We start from the raw sequence: 12,991 nt of genomic DNA on the forward strand, positions 1-12,991 counted from the left end.
ATTTTCTGCTGCTTTTGATGGTTTATTGTTTTAATATTTTAACTTTATTTTAATGGCTTGAACTTTTATTTTAACGTTCAAGTACTTCCATCACACAGAGTATAGTAGCACCCACGCAGCCACCATCCACAGATGTAACGGATGTGAACACTTTGTCTTGTTTTTTTCAAAGTTATATTCAAAAAAAGAAAATAGTTCAGGCAGTTCAGGTGAAACACCCTTCCCCATACCATTCCCCATCTCTTCTCCCAGACATATCCGAACAGCCTGACATTGAATTGCATCCTCTCTTCCTTGGTTTTACATGTTTATTTCATTTGTATCCATAAATAATAGATGTTGTGTATATGAAATTTTACACAAAAGTTCTTTTTATTTTTTGAAATTTTTTCATTTAGCCTGCTTTTGAGGTTTACTCATACAGATACACATCCATTTAGTGCATTCATTGTAACTGCTGTGTAATATTTTATTGTAGGATTATACCAAAACTATTTATCCATTCTCCTGTTGTTGGATGTATAGGTGGTTTCCAATTTTTTGTGACTGCAACTGATGCTGAAGTGAACATCCTAATAGCTATCTGCTTTTGCAAATGTGCAGTTTGTTCAGCGTATGTACCTGGAAGTGGAATGGCTGGGCTGTGTGCTGTCTGCATTTTCAACTTGAACTAGGTCTTGCCGAGTTACTTTCCACACTGGTCGCACCAGTTTTCACTCCCACCAGCAGTGTGTGAGTTCCCCATTTTTCCCACATCCTTGCCAACCCTCGTGCTGTCAGAGACTCGCTTTGGCCAATTGGATGGGTACGGAGTGGCATTTTTGTTTTCATTTGCAATTTCTGATTTCAAGTGTTACTGAGCCTGTTTTTATATGTTTGTTGGCTGTTGGCAATTTGCCTGTTCATGCTTTTGTCCATTGTTCTACTGAATTATTTTTCCTGTTGCTCTCCAAGTATTCTTTATACATTCTGGATATTAATCTTTAGCTGGCTATATGCACTGCAGATATTTTCTTCTAGTCTGTGGCTTATTTTTAAGTGTCATTTGTGGTATCTTTTTGTCTTGCAAGTTTCTACAATATTTTAAAGTACCCATGTTTATCAATTATTTTTCTTTATGTCTCCTGCTTTCTAAAACATTTCTTCCTCTCACAGCAATTAATGAAGATTTTTCTGTGTTTTCTTCTGAAAGTTAAAAAATTTCATATTTCTGACTTCAATCAAACTGAAAGTTACCGTTACGTTACTATGAAAAATGAGGTTCTCATCTATTCTTCTCATATGAATAAGCAATTCTCCTGTATTTCCCCCATTGACTTATAAAGCTACCTCTGCTTTATATAAGTGGGTGGTCTGGGGTCCTCTGTTCTCTCCCACTGTTCTTTTGCCTGTTCTGCACCTCACCAACATCACATTGTCTTAATCACTGTAGCCCTAGAACAACTCCCGATGCCTACGATCGGCCTCACCAGCCCCCACCCACTTTCCTCTTCTTCCTTTTCTGTTTGACCCTTTAGTTTTACATACGATATTCAGGATCAGCTTGTCACATGCCACATGGGGCTTTTGATTGGATTTGAATTTATGGATTTATCTGAGGGGAGTTGACATCTTCGCGATATTAGGTCTTTCCAGATAGAACATGGTATGCTATTAACAAGGAATATTTAGATATTCTTTTATTTCCTTTAAGAAGGTCTTATTATTTCCTTCAAGGATATATTCCATATTGTTTGTTAGGTTTTTGTTCCTAGGTACCTTCAGGCTTTTGTTGCTGTGGCGATGGGATCTTTTCTGAAACGCATTTGTGTAAACTAGGCATTGTGGGTCTTCCTGAGCTTTGCCGTCTTCTGTCCAGCACCCTCGCTTCACTCCTTTCAATGCTCAAAACTTCCCTTGAACTTGTCATGTAAATTCTAGTGACAGTTTTGTTTCTTATGAATTGTTTTCTCTCTTAACTTTCACAAAGGTTTTCAATGTTCTTCTTTTTCATATGTATTTCTTTAATGTTAAATTATAAGTTGAATTCAAAACTTTTCCAAGCTATTTACATCTAAATTAGAATGAAATTAAGCAGAAAACTGTGAGAAACTCAGTTGAATTCCACTTTAAAGTTATAATATATAAAAAATTTTCTTATTTTGGAGGTTATACTTTAACAAAAACAAACAGAGTCCATTTATTTTTTCCTCTTAACATTTTAGAATATTCCATACCTTTATACAAAGGTAGCTTTTTCCTCTTGTTTGCTTGCTTTTAGCATCCTAATAGGAAGTCATTCTTCAAGTCTTTTTTTTACCCTTTGCTAATCAAAATATCTCTTTTTTCCCCACAGTAACATCCAGTAAAATCAGTTTTCTTTTATTCAAAGAACTATTACATTATTTCCCCATTTTTACTATTCCCCATTTTTATGGGGAATTATTCTTACAATAATTCCCCATAAAAATAAACATATGCTTGTAGCTAAATTTGTGTGTAAATTCTGGATCCCAATAATAATGATCTAGCTTTTTTCTTTGGAAATTAATCACAGATTCCCACGAGTTGACCGATCTATCATTCTCCGCAGAGGCACACGCAAACATCCCCAGGGTTGTGTTCTGTGTGTGTGATGTACGTTCTGTATTTGGAAGTCAAGGGGTTAAGAGAATCTTCTAAATATTTTGATTATACATCTTGCTAAAAAACTCTTGCAGATGCTTTTTAGAATTAATGTGGCATTTTCAGATGAACTTGAAAATTAATATCCTCATCATTATGTAGGCTACATGCTGTATGACATTTTTATGTTCTGTGGATTCTCTCCAGATTTTTAATTTTTATACTTCCAGACTGAAATAATTTTTAATAATTGAATAGTTTGCTTGTATTTGCTTGTATTTGTTTTTTTTTTGGCTTTATTTACCTTGATTGATTTCTAGAATGTTTGAAACGGTTTGAGTTTTTCATAATACTTATTTCTTTCTTGCCCCCGGATCCAGACCGCAGACAGCACTCCACTCCCAGCGCACACACCCACCCTAAAGAAAAAGGCCTGCCCCGGCTCAGCCGGCGCCCCGCCCAAGGTACTCGCTCAGCCCGGTCACGGTCACAGGGCGCGGTGTGTTCCGCCGCAAAACTCAGGATGAACTTCTTCTGCCTCCTGTATTTCCTGTAATATTGCTTACTGCTGGTTTCCTTAAAATCACAAACCTGAAGCTTGGAAAGGAAATAAATTCTGTATGAAAGGCAGTATTCACTACAGAGAAAGGTGGGGAGAGTGGCCAGAGTTTGTTTTGTTTTGTTTTTCTTCCGTCTTCTTAAATTTAGTGTTTTGAAGTCTGTTCCAGTAAGGAGTAGTGCTTTGGGGATGTATTACATTAGGGTAGTAAGTTGAGGCCGCTTGTAGAAGAATCTAAGATTGAGGCTAATAAACCACCAAAAAAGGGAGAAATATTTAGTGAAAAATTGAGGCGAATTTTCTTTTTTTCCTTCTATTCAATGTGACTATGACTGAAATGTTGTATATGGTACAACATGAACATTTGGTTGCTTATGTCAAGCTCCTACAAAGAAATTCTAGAAATTGGAAAACTGAAGTGACCTTCCTATCCAGAACACAAACCTTGAATAAAGCACAATCCGGGGGCGGGGGGGGGGGGGGGGTTGGGGGGGAGGCTGATGGCTCTGAGAAACCAGTAAAATGCACGAAAGTGTAACCAGTTACAAAAGACAGCAGCACACTGGGTAACTTGTGTTAGGTAGAGCAAAGTCTGAGGTTAGCGAGAATGTGAGTTTAAAATAAGCCTAACAAATGCCCACAAAGGGATACGAACGGGAACTATATTGGTAACATGAGGCAGGAGAACTTACGAAGAAAAATAATTTATGAGTGCTTGGTGTGAAAATATGACACGTGAAATAAAGAACTCAGTAGAAGGCTTTCAGAGCAGAATGAGCAAGCTGGGTCCAGCAGGGAAACGGGTTAAGGAGACAGGAAGTATGAAGGCTAAACTCTGTGGCAGAGATAGCGTCAATATCTACATGGTAGCTCTGGGTGCAGAAACCTGTTAAATTTCTTTGTTTCTGTAGGTATAAATATGTAAGGTTTCACTTAACTCTGCTAAAGAATAGTTCGAAGACATGATAAAAAAATTCTAAAAAGTTTTAAGCCCAAAAGTGCTGGTTTATTTTGTAACTTTTCAAGTGTCAATTCAAGAGCAATTGATTACTTCTTATGTTAGTATAATCCAGCTCAATATTGCCTAATAAAAATATTGAAAGAGCACAGATCATAGAAATACGTGGTGAGGAAAGGAAAACAATTCATTACTCCCATGAGCAGCATTATGGTAGCTGGTGCGGGGCCCAGACACTCACCGCTGAAAGCCCTTCCAATATTGATCAGTGTTTGTGTCCGTGTGCTCTGCAGCGCAAGACGCACCAGTTCTTCGTCAAGTCGTTCACTGCCCCCACCAAGTGTCACCAGTGCACCTCGCTGATGGTGGGCTTGATCCGGCAGGGCTGTTCCTGTGAAGGTAAGAACCAAATGGTAAGGAAGCGCGGCTTCGGAGCCCTGACGTTACACCCTAAGTTACAGTCACGGAACTTCATGAGGCAGATACATGGTTGTTCTACTCAGCCATTTGCTTGTCTTCGGATAACAGGAATGGAGACAATAAAACAAGCACCTTGCTAACTCGGGTGAATATTGAAGAAACTAGACAAATAGTCCCCAGAAACTTTTTTCAAGGGAGATGTATTTAATATGTTTTATGTATATATTTAAATGTGTTTTATTCAGATGATCCTGTGGTTTAGAAAAAGCAAAGAGATGAAAGTCACCGTTGAACCTATTCGTTTGATTTTAACCTTGGTTAATTTATCAGGGAAATCGTTACTGGAAAGTAGGCATTGCAGTGCCTGTTACTGTGCCTCGAGAGATACTTACTCTCAGCATTTACAGAGGAGGCTTGTCCCTGCCATTCTGTCGAAGGCTGCCCGGTGCCTCCCAGCACTGGGGCTGGGTGTGGCTTATGGGGGGTGAGTGGGCAAGGAGCCTGCCCTCCTGGGGCGCACATTCTGAGAGATGAGAGACCAGAAGTTGTCTGAACAGAAAACAAAGTCATATATTTGTACACCACTTTACTTTTCCTATGACTTTGGAAAAGAAAATGATTTACATTATAACAGGATATAGTATTTGCATATATTTTAGAAATGTGTTTTTTTAATCACATGAGACTTGCAATTATAACAATGCCTCATATATAATTTACCACTATATCCTATTAAAAAGATAAGAAAATAGTCGCTGATCGAGTTCTGATATTACAGTAGTTTCCATTTCTCGCTGTTAGGGGTGGAAGGGACCTTGAAGGTAAGGTGGTCAGTCTGCAGTAGACAGATGTCTTCCCTTTGTAGAGCACGCTTGTGGTTAGCATGAAGTTCAGTGCTTTGAATAACAGGGAAATTAATAGTGTCCAAGGCAACACATTCTATGTGGGTTAGTTCTCCCAGCCAAAGCGGCAACCTCAGTTGTATTATTGTAACTAGTTTGTTAGATGCCTGGGTTTCAAGCCAAAGAAAGTGGTCAGATTGGAAAGTGGAGACTTGAGAGTTTTGGGTGAGTGAAGTGGTGAATATGGGTGACATTATCCAGGAGGTACAGGTAGAAACAGGTGAAGATAAAGTGATCTTAGAAGGAATGGCCTGTATCATTGACCAGAAAGGTGTTTCTGAAGCCAAAAAAGGAGAGAATTTGTATAGTTTTTAAGCCTTGCCTCATTTAGCCAGTGTAGTTGACCCTCAAACAACACAGGCGTCAGAGGCACCAGCCAACCGCGTGCACAGTCGAAAATTCGAGTGTAACTTAACTACTAAGGGCCTGCTGTTGGCCTGCAGCCTCACCAATAACGTAAACAGTCGATTAACACACACTTTGTATGTTATGTGTATTACATGCTATATTTTTACAGTTAAACTAAGCTAGAGAAAAGAAAGTGTTATCAAGAAAATCATATGGACAAGAAACTACATTTACAGTATTTATTGAAAAATGTCTCCATGTGAGTGCACCCGATCAGTTCAAACCCATTTTGTTCAAGGGTCAGGTGTGCTCATAAATGCCATTTTAAATGCTGACCAGAAAGATTCCTGGGCAGCTACTTGGCTTTAGGTTCCTTATCGTATTTTATGCATCAGAGTCACTTGCGATTCCATTGCAGGGCTGTTTGAGATCTCCCCCACTCTCTGCCCTTCCAGAGAGAGTCTCATGCCATGAGGCTCAGTCTGTCTGCTCTTCCTACTTCATAGGAAGCGGCGGGGACCCGTAGACTCTGCCCGTGTGTCTGTCAGTGTGATGATAACGTGCTTACAGCCTCTGAAGATTCCTGTCACTTTCATTTCTTCCTGGGTGTTTGAAATCACCGTGTTTTTTCAGACTCTAAGACGCTCCCTCCCACCCTTGCATTTGGGAGGAATAATGGTTATTAATGCTGCTGTTGAGTTCTGTTTACATTTACATTGGTGAAATATTATGTGATTTATATTATTAAATATTTCACTTTTTTGCTTCAAAAAATTTTTTTCCTATTTTTCTCTAAAACCTAGGTGCGTCTTATGGTCCAAAAATACAGTAGATCTGTTATCGGATAATTATTTGGTTGATTCCACTGACCTTTAGAGATGAGGTTTTTGCTCACTGAAACAAATTACAACTTGTCAGACTGAAGTTTGGATAGTTTTCGGCAGTCAATACTAGCCCATCTGGCCTCCCTGTTGGTTCTGCAACATTCCTGTGTGATGTACAGTGCACTTTTCCATGTGTACGTGCTCCCACGGTGGTATTCTTTCAGTTTCTCTCGTTTTCTGCCCAGATGCTCTCCAGGATCCCCCTTAGAGTAGCAGTTGTCTCATAGATGTTCTCGGTCTGTAAGCCCTCCCCACAGGCTTGTTTCAAATACCTGAACCTTTCATTCTTACCCAGCCACGTCTCAGTGAAATTTGTGGGTTCAGTTTTACTTTGTCATTTTGCCTGAGAGTCTCAAGTTCATCATGTGAGTGTCACAAGCACCCGACACTGTCGTCAGTAGTTAGGTAGGCAGGCTCTGGGCCCGACGGCCTACACTCGAACTGCAGCAGTGTCCCATGCAAGTCCTGTGCCCAGGGCAAGTCACGTGTGGGTGGGGGCGCTGCACCTGTCTTAGGTTGCTGGAGAAAAACCGAAAGCACTCAGTAAAGTTGACTCATTATTATTGCCTTAGTAATAATTTAAGTATATGCAATAATATCAGTGACTCCCAAAGTTTACTCTTAATTTATACCATTTGAATCCTTGAACAGTTCTGTTTCTGAAAAGAGGAATGGGTAAAGTTTGCCAAGTACTGCAGGGTGCCAGATAATGTAATGCCCATTAGGAAGCCTTGCAAGAGAAGTTTCAGAGCATATACCGCGTTGCAGTAGGTGAAGAGGTAGTGGAAACTCCAGAAAGAGCTCTTTGAGGAATTCAGAATTTAAATCAGCCATTTTATTCACAAGATTAGATTTTTTTCTTTCTGTTTGCTTCTTATTTTCATTACTAATGTTAACACAGAGCATTAATATTGTAGTAATTAAAAATATTTACCATTTCTCATTGAAATTCTTTTTGCTGAGCAAATGAATCGGCTCTCCAAATGACAAAATAGTTTTTTAAAATAAAACCAGAGAGAAGCATTCATTGCCTTGCATGTAATGGATGATCAGTGGACTTTCTTTTTGTAACATGAATTTGTATTGAACATCATTTCTTTCTTGTCCCTCCAAAAGTGTGTGGATTCTCGTGTCATATCACCTGTGTCAACAAAGCTCCCACCGTGTGTCCGGTGCCCCCTGAACAGACCAAAGGTCCCCTGGGCATAGACCCTCAGAAAGGAATAGGAACAGCATACGAAGGTCATGTCAGGGTAAGTGGCGCTGGGTTTAGATTAATCTCCTAAGGCCCATTAATGAATTAAAATACAGTCCATTCACCGTACAAACACAGTCGTTGACAGATTAGGTGAATAAAATGTATCTAATAATTTTATTTCTTCCAAAGTAATGATTTGAAAACAAAAGCCTAGTCTTCGCTTGGAAATTAATTCCAGAATGTGTCAAAATGTTCTGTGATGTGTTGTTACCTTGCACTGGACAAATGCGGAAGTCTCGGTGAAGAGCCGTCAGCACTGGGTCGTGCCGGGGGGCGGGCGCGGGGGTGTGCTCTGGAAGTGAGATACTGCCACAGCGTGATCTGACTTGTGAGCTTGAGTGATGCTTAAAGTGGAAGCCGCATTTCATTTCACTACCAAATTTGACTTTTATTCTACTTAGAAAGAAATCCATGAATGTTATTTTAGTGAACTTCCAGTGAAAGTTAAAAGGGTACCACTTAAAATTTTTCATCATTCGAAAAAGCTGTTCGATGATGGGAGAGTGCATTCTCACATGCCTCTCACACGTTGTTGACGGTGTGTGTGTTCCACCTGCCACTTCTCCAGCCAGAGCGGCAGGCCCCTGGCACACTGCCTGCAGGCTCTCCCCGTGTGGGCGCCTGTGTGATCGGAGGGGCTTGGCTGGCTTCTTAGTGTGCGTCGTTCTGTCCGTGTGTGTGTGTGCGCCTCAGATCCCAAAGCCCGCCGGGGTGAAGAAGGGGTGGCAGAGAGCGCTGGCCGTGGTTTGCGACTTCAAGCTCTTTCTGTACGACGTTGCTGAGGGAAAAGCGTCTCAGCCCAGTGTGGTCGTCAGTCAGGTGATTGACATGAGGTGAGCTTCCCAAGGTGAAACTGTTTGTATCTCTGCAATGTGGGAATAAAAAGTGCATGATTCGTCTTCTAATTATACTGCCGTGATTTTATTTAAATCTAGCTTCATGGTAATTTTCTGATTTACCAGTATTGCTATAGCAACATAGTTAAAAACAGGAAATAAGGTGTAGTTACAGGGAAGGTTGATGTGGGGGCAGGGGCCCTGGGGTCAGAGAAAGGAAACTAATGTTTGAATCCAAAGGGCCAGTTGAAAGGCTGCTGGGGTATTATTGGAGGTCCAACGTGTGGTATCAATATCATCACCTACGGGCTTAGAGTGTAATTTCTGCATGAGGAGAGGAAGTAAAAATCTCCAGGTCAGACAGGCCCTTGGAATATGCAGCGTCGGCAGACACTGCAGTGACGTGCCCCGAGCGTTTCTGGCCCCGCTTTGCAGGCTCTCCCCTGCCCCTTGCAGCTAGCTCTCCTTGACCTCCTCTCGCCACTCCTGCCACAACCACCGGATTAGGGAGTGAAATACGGTGGAGCAGATCTGTTGTAGGTGTTGAGGGGACAGTAGAATGAATGACACGCGAGCTGTGCTGAGGGCACCTGGGGCGCGTCATGGGAGGCAGGAGGGCAGGGTCTGCTGGAGGCTCGGGGGCCACCAGCATTCACACCCCAGTGCGCTCGCGCAGCGCTGGCCTCAGGGCTCCGGCGAGCCAGGAGTTGTTTCCAGCTCTTGTGCGAGGGGCCAGTGTGAAGTCGCTGACGCACCACTGTGGGCACCACCAGTTACAATGAGGGAGAAACCGGATTTCTAAAAGAATGAGGTTCCGACGCGTTGTGCTGTCCGTTAGAGGACCGCTTCCTCTGCGTCGTCTGGCGAGGCGCCCGGGACCTCACACACCCGCGCGCTGACTCTCAGCATCTCGCTTTCCCTGCAGGGATGAAGAGTTCTCTGTGAGCTCAGTCCTGGCTTCTGACGTCATTCACGCAAGTCGGAAAGATATCCCCTGTATATTTAGAGTAAGTATGTGCGCTGTGGTTTGATCACTGGGTGGTTTGTCTTTAGTATATGTTTTGCCTCTCCGTTACAGACCACAGACTCATCAGGAGCAGGGCCAGAGCCTTCATTCATTCCTTCGTGTGTTCCGTGTCGCCCGGGACTCACATGCGCAGACAGTGCTAGGGAAACATTTAGCTCTGGAAAGCCTGTGGAAAGCATTAGTAGGTGGCCTCTAACTTGGGTTTCCTCTTGGACAGTATTTTTGAGTCACAAATGAATTTTCAAATACATACTGCCACATGAAAAATAGATTGTGAGGTTTCTCAAATTTTATGAAAATGGACGTTTTTTCTTCTAAATCTGATTTTAAAAATTAACATGTTTTTTAGTTTTAGTGCTTTGCAGTAACCACTCCAAAACTTAGTGGCCTAAAATAAGTGATTGATTTTTCCTCCGTCCCTGTGGGCCAGCTGTGCAACGCCATCGGGGTCAACCGCAGTCCCGCCTGGGTCTGCGTTCAGCTCACTGGGGGCTGGAACATCCAGAACAGCCCGCCCTCACCCCTGGGGTCTTGTGCTGGCTATGTGCGGGGCGGGCGCAGCTCCCTCTGCGAACTCCGTCCGTCCGTGTGGTCTCTAGTTGTGCACGGACTGGCTGCGCTCTCCACGGCTGGCCTCCAAGAGAGCAGAAGGAGCCTCCAGGCCTTCTAAAGCCTAGACACCGCCCCCCAGAAAAAAAGGCATTATAACCCTTTCTCGGGCTGCTAGTCAAAGCAGACCGCGAGGTCAGCCTGGATCTAAGGGGAGGGGAAGAGAAGACTGGAATTCCATAGGAGGAAGAGTTGGTAGCCTCCTTTGGAGACCGTGCACAGAGCGGCCTTGGACTGGTGCATGAAGACAGAGAGGCAGAAAGACAGGAGCGCTGTCCCGACCTTGGGCCTGTATGCTTAGTGTTCGTCTGTGAGTCGCGGGTCCCAGAGAGGTCGGACAGAGACCATACTTTGTCTCGGTTCCTAAGCCAACAGCTGTGCTCTCTCCAGCCCCCAGCGGAGCCTTCCGAGGCCCACCTATTGTAACTGATAAACGTGCTGGAATTTCATTGTCCTGCTGCTTAAATTACTTTGCTAAAGGGTTCACTTACATAAAATTTAAGTCTGTTCCATTATAAATGCTGTTTGCATAACGGAAGCTTCATTTAAAGAGTAATTAAAGTGGTTCTGATCTTCTCTGAGATGACATGGGTTACTGATGTGAAATAACAGGGTGTTTCTGAGCACTTCGGATCTCTTAAATAAAACGTGTTGAAAATCAGTGTGGTGCAGTGCTTACGAGCATGGACGTGGGACCCCGCTCTTGCGGTGTACCCCTGGGGAGAAGAACTTCTGCAGCACAGTTCTTGCATGTGTAAGATCAGGATGTAGTAACAATACCTGTCTTTCTGAAGACGTTAATAGGGTGAGTGAGTTAATACTTGTGAAGTCTGTGATCAGTGCCCAGGGCCCAGTGATTACCCAGAAATGTCAGTTGCTGTTTTATGAGTGAGTGTGATACATTTTTAGTGATAGTACTCTGGCACTTGATAGCAAAGAAAATAAAAATGATACTGACATTTAGAATGGTATCTGCTGCCTCTGCTTTGCCATGAATTCTAATGCTAAAAGTTAGATATTTTTCTGATCAGGAATAGCTAACCTCTGCTCAAGGCACCGCTTAGTGAATGCTCATTTTGCAGACTAGTGCTCAGCAGACTAACCTAAGCATGAAACCGGATAGCAGGGTGTCTGTTCTCTAATGTGAGTTTGATTCACGTTTTCTAGGTCACCACTTCCCAGCTCTCCGCGCCTAATAACAAGTGTTCGGTCCTGATGCTGGCGGACAGCGAGAACGAGAAGAGCAAGTGGGTGGGGGTGCTGAGCGAGCTGCACAAGATCCTGAAGAAAAACAAATTCAGAGATCGCTCGGTCTACGTTCCCAAGGAGGCCTATGACAGCACCCTGCCCCTCATCAAAACCACCCAGGCCGCTGCGATCATAGGTGGGGGTCCATGACATTGCGCCTGACGGGTGACTCACCTGCCTTGTCAGCAGGCTGGCCTTCCCCTGGGGGTCCCCAGCGCCCAGCCTGGTGGGCGTCACATCGCAGCTGTTCAGTGCGTAGTGAGGTAGTGAGGGAGTCGGGCCGTGTGCAGCTTTGTCTCTCAGCACCCAAGACTAAGCACACTTTCCAAATGGGTTTTCTTCTGAAGAAGCAACAGGACTGGAGTTTCGCTCTTAGCACATCTGTTCTCTGCTTGTGTGACTGAGAACAAGTTGTGTGATTTCTCCAAGTGCGAGTGTCCGTGTAAAATGCGGGTGCTGATCACCTCACAAAGGTTGTGGGGACGTTTAAAGAAAGTATGCGTAACAGTTGGGCCCCTACAGAAGCGCCCTCAGAAGACGGCCGCTTTTGTGTTGGGGTTTGAATTTTCACTATATTTTTATGTGCGGGTTTAACTCTTTCATTCCTGTCTAGTAAGTAATGGAAAGGTCGATGAGTTGAGCTCAAATGCCTTTCACAAATTTGCCTCCCAAACCAAGAAGTGGGACCTCACTCAGGACACTCTCAAATGAGGTTTTAATTTTTTCACCTTTTAGTGCATAAACATTTCCTTTTTATGTTCTTAAAAGACACGAAAGAAAATTTAATAGTAAAAAATGCTATTGCTATTTTTATTTATTTGATGTTTTTTATGAAATAGAGCTATCATTTTTATGTAGTTTTTATTGAATAAAATGTTTCGTGTTTATCTACGTCTCACATAGATCACGAAAGGATAGCTCTGGGCAACGAAGAAGGTTTGTTTGTCGTGCACGTCACCAAAGACGGTAAGAGCAACAGTCGTCCTGAGTTCCGTAACTTCCACGTATGTGCTGTCTTTCTTGTGCAACTTAACGGTTCTCTGTCTGAACTCAGGTTGCATTTCTAAGGAAGGACATGAAAGAAAATACAACTTCATTTTTCCATTGTTCTAAAAGTACTAGAAGCAACAGTCATTAAGATATGTTTATTATTGGGGCTTTTCCCCCCTAGTTTATTACAAATAAAGGTTTTTTTTTTTCCTCAAGAGAAATTAAATACTGGGTGAAATAAAAAGAAATCAATTTAATTTAGCATTCTTGAATACAGCGTTTTAAGTTTTATATCAAATTAGGTCATGGGGAAAATGCATTTAAACTTAATTACTTTATTACCCACAC

The 12,991-nt window shown here is 42.6% G+C and overlaps 1 protein-coding gene across 8 annotated transcripts in view; it reads left to right on the forward strand.

Annotated features, from left to right (window-relative positions):
- CDC42BPA (CDC42 binding protein kinase alpha) overlaps positions 1-12,991 on the forward strand; it is a 177,713-nt gene that overhangs the window by 142,399 nt on the left and 22,323 nt on the right. For all 8 annotated transcript variants that reach the window (XM_045817269.1, XM_045817254.1, XM_045817277.1 and 5 more), the window contains 7 exons: positions 2,985-3,068; positions 4,415-4,520; positions 7,792-7,928; positions 8,627-8,766; positions 9,695-9,776; positions 11,573-11,789; positions 12,557-12,619. In XM_045817269.1, coding sequence (XP_045673225.1) covers positions 2,985-3,068; positions 4,415-4,520; positions 7,792-7,928; positions 8,627-8,766; positions 9,695-9,776; positions 11,573-11,789; positions 12,557-12,619 — 829 coding nt within the window. The remainder of the gene's footprint in view (positions 1-2,984; positions 3,069-4,414; positions 4,521-7,791; positions 7,929-8,626; positions 8,767-9,694; positions 9,777-11,572; positions 11,790-12,556; positions 12,620-12,991) is intronic.

This window comes from Phyllostomus hastatus, unplaced genomic scaffold, assembly GCF_019186645.2.
Source record: "Phyllostomus hastatus isolate PE091 unplaced genomic scaffold, TTU_PhHast_1.1 phas_contig_148, whole genome shotgun sequence".
Lineage (NCBI taxonomy): Eukaryota > Metazoa > Chordata > Mammalia > Chiroptera > Phyllostomidae > Phyllostomus > Phyllostomus hastatus.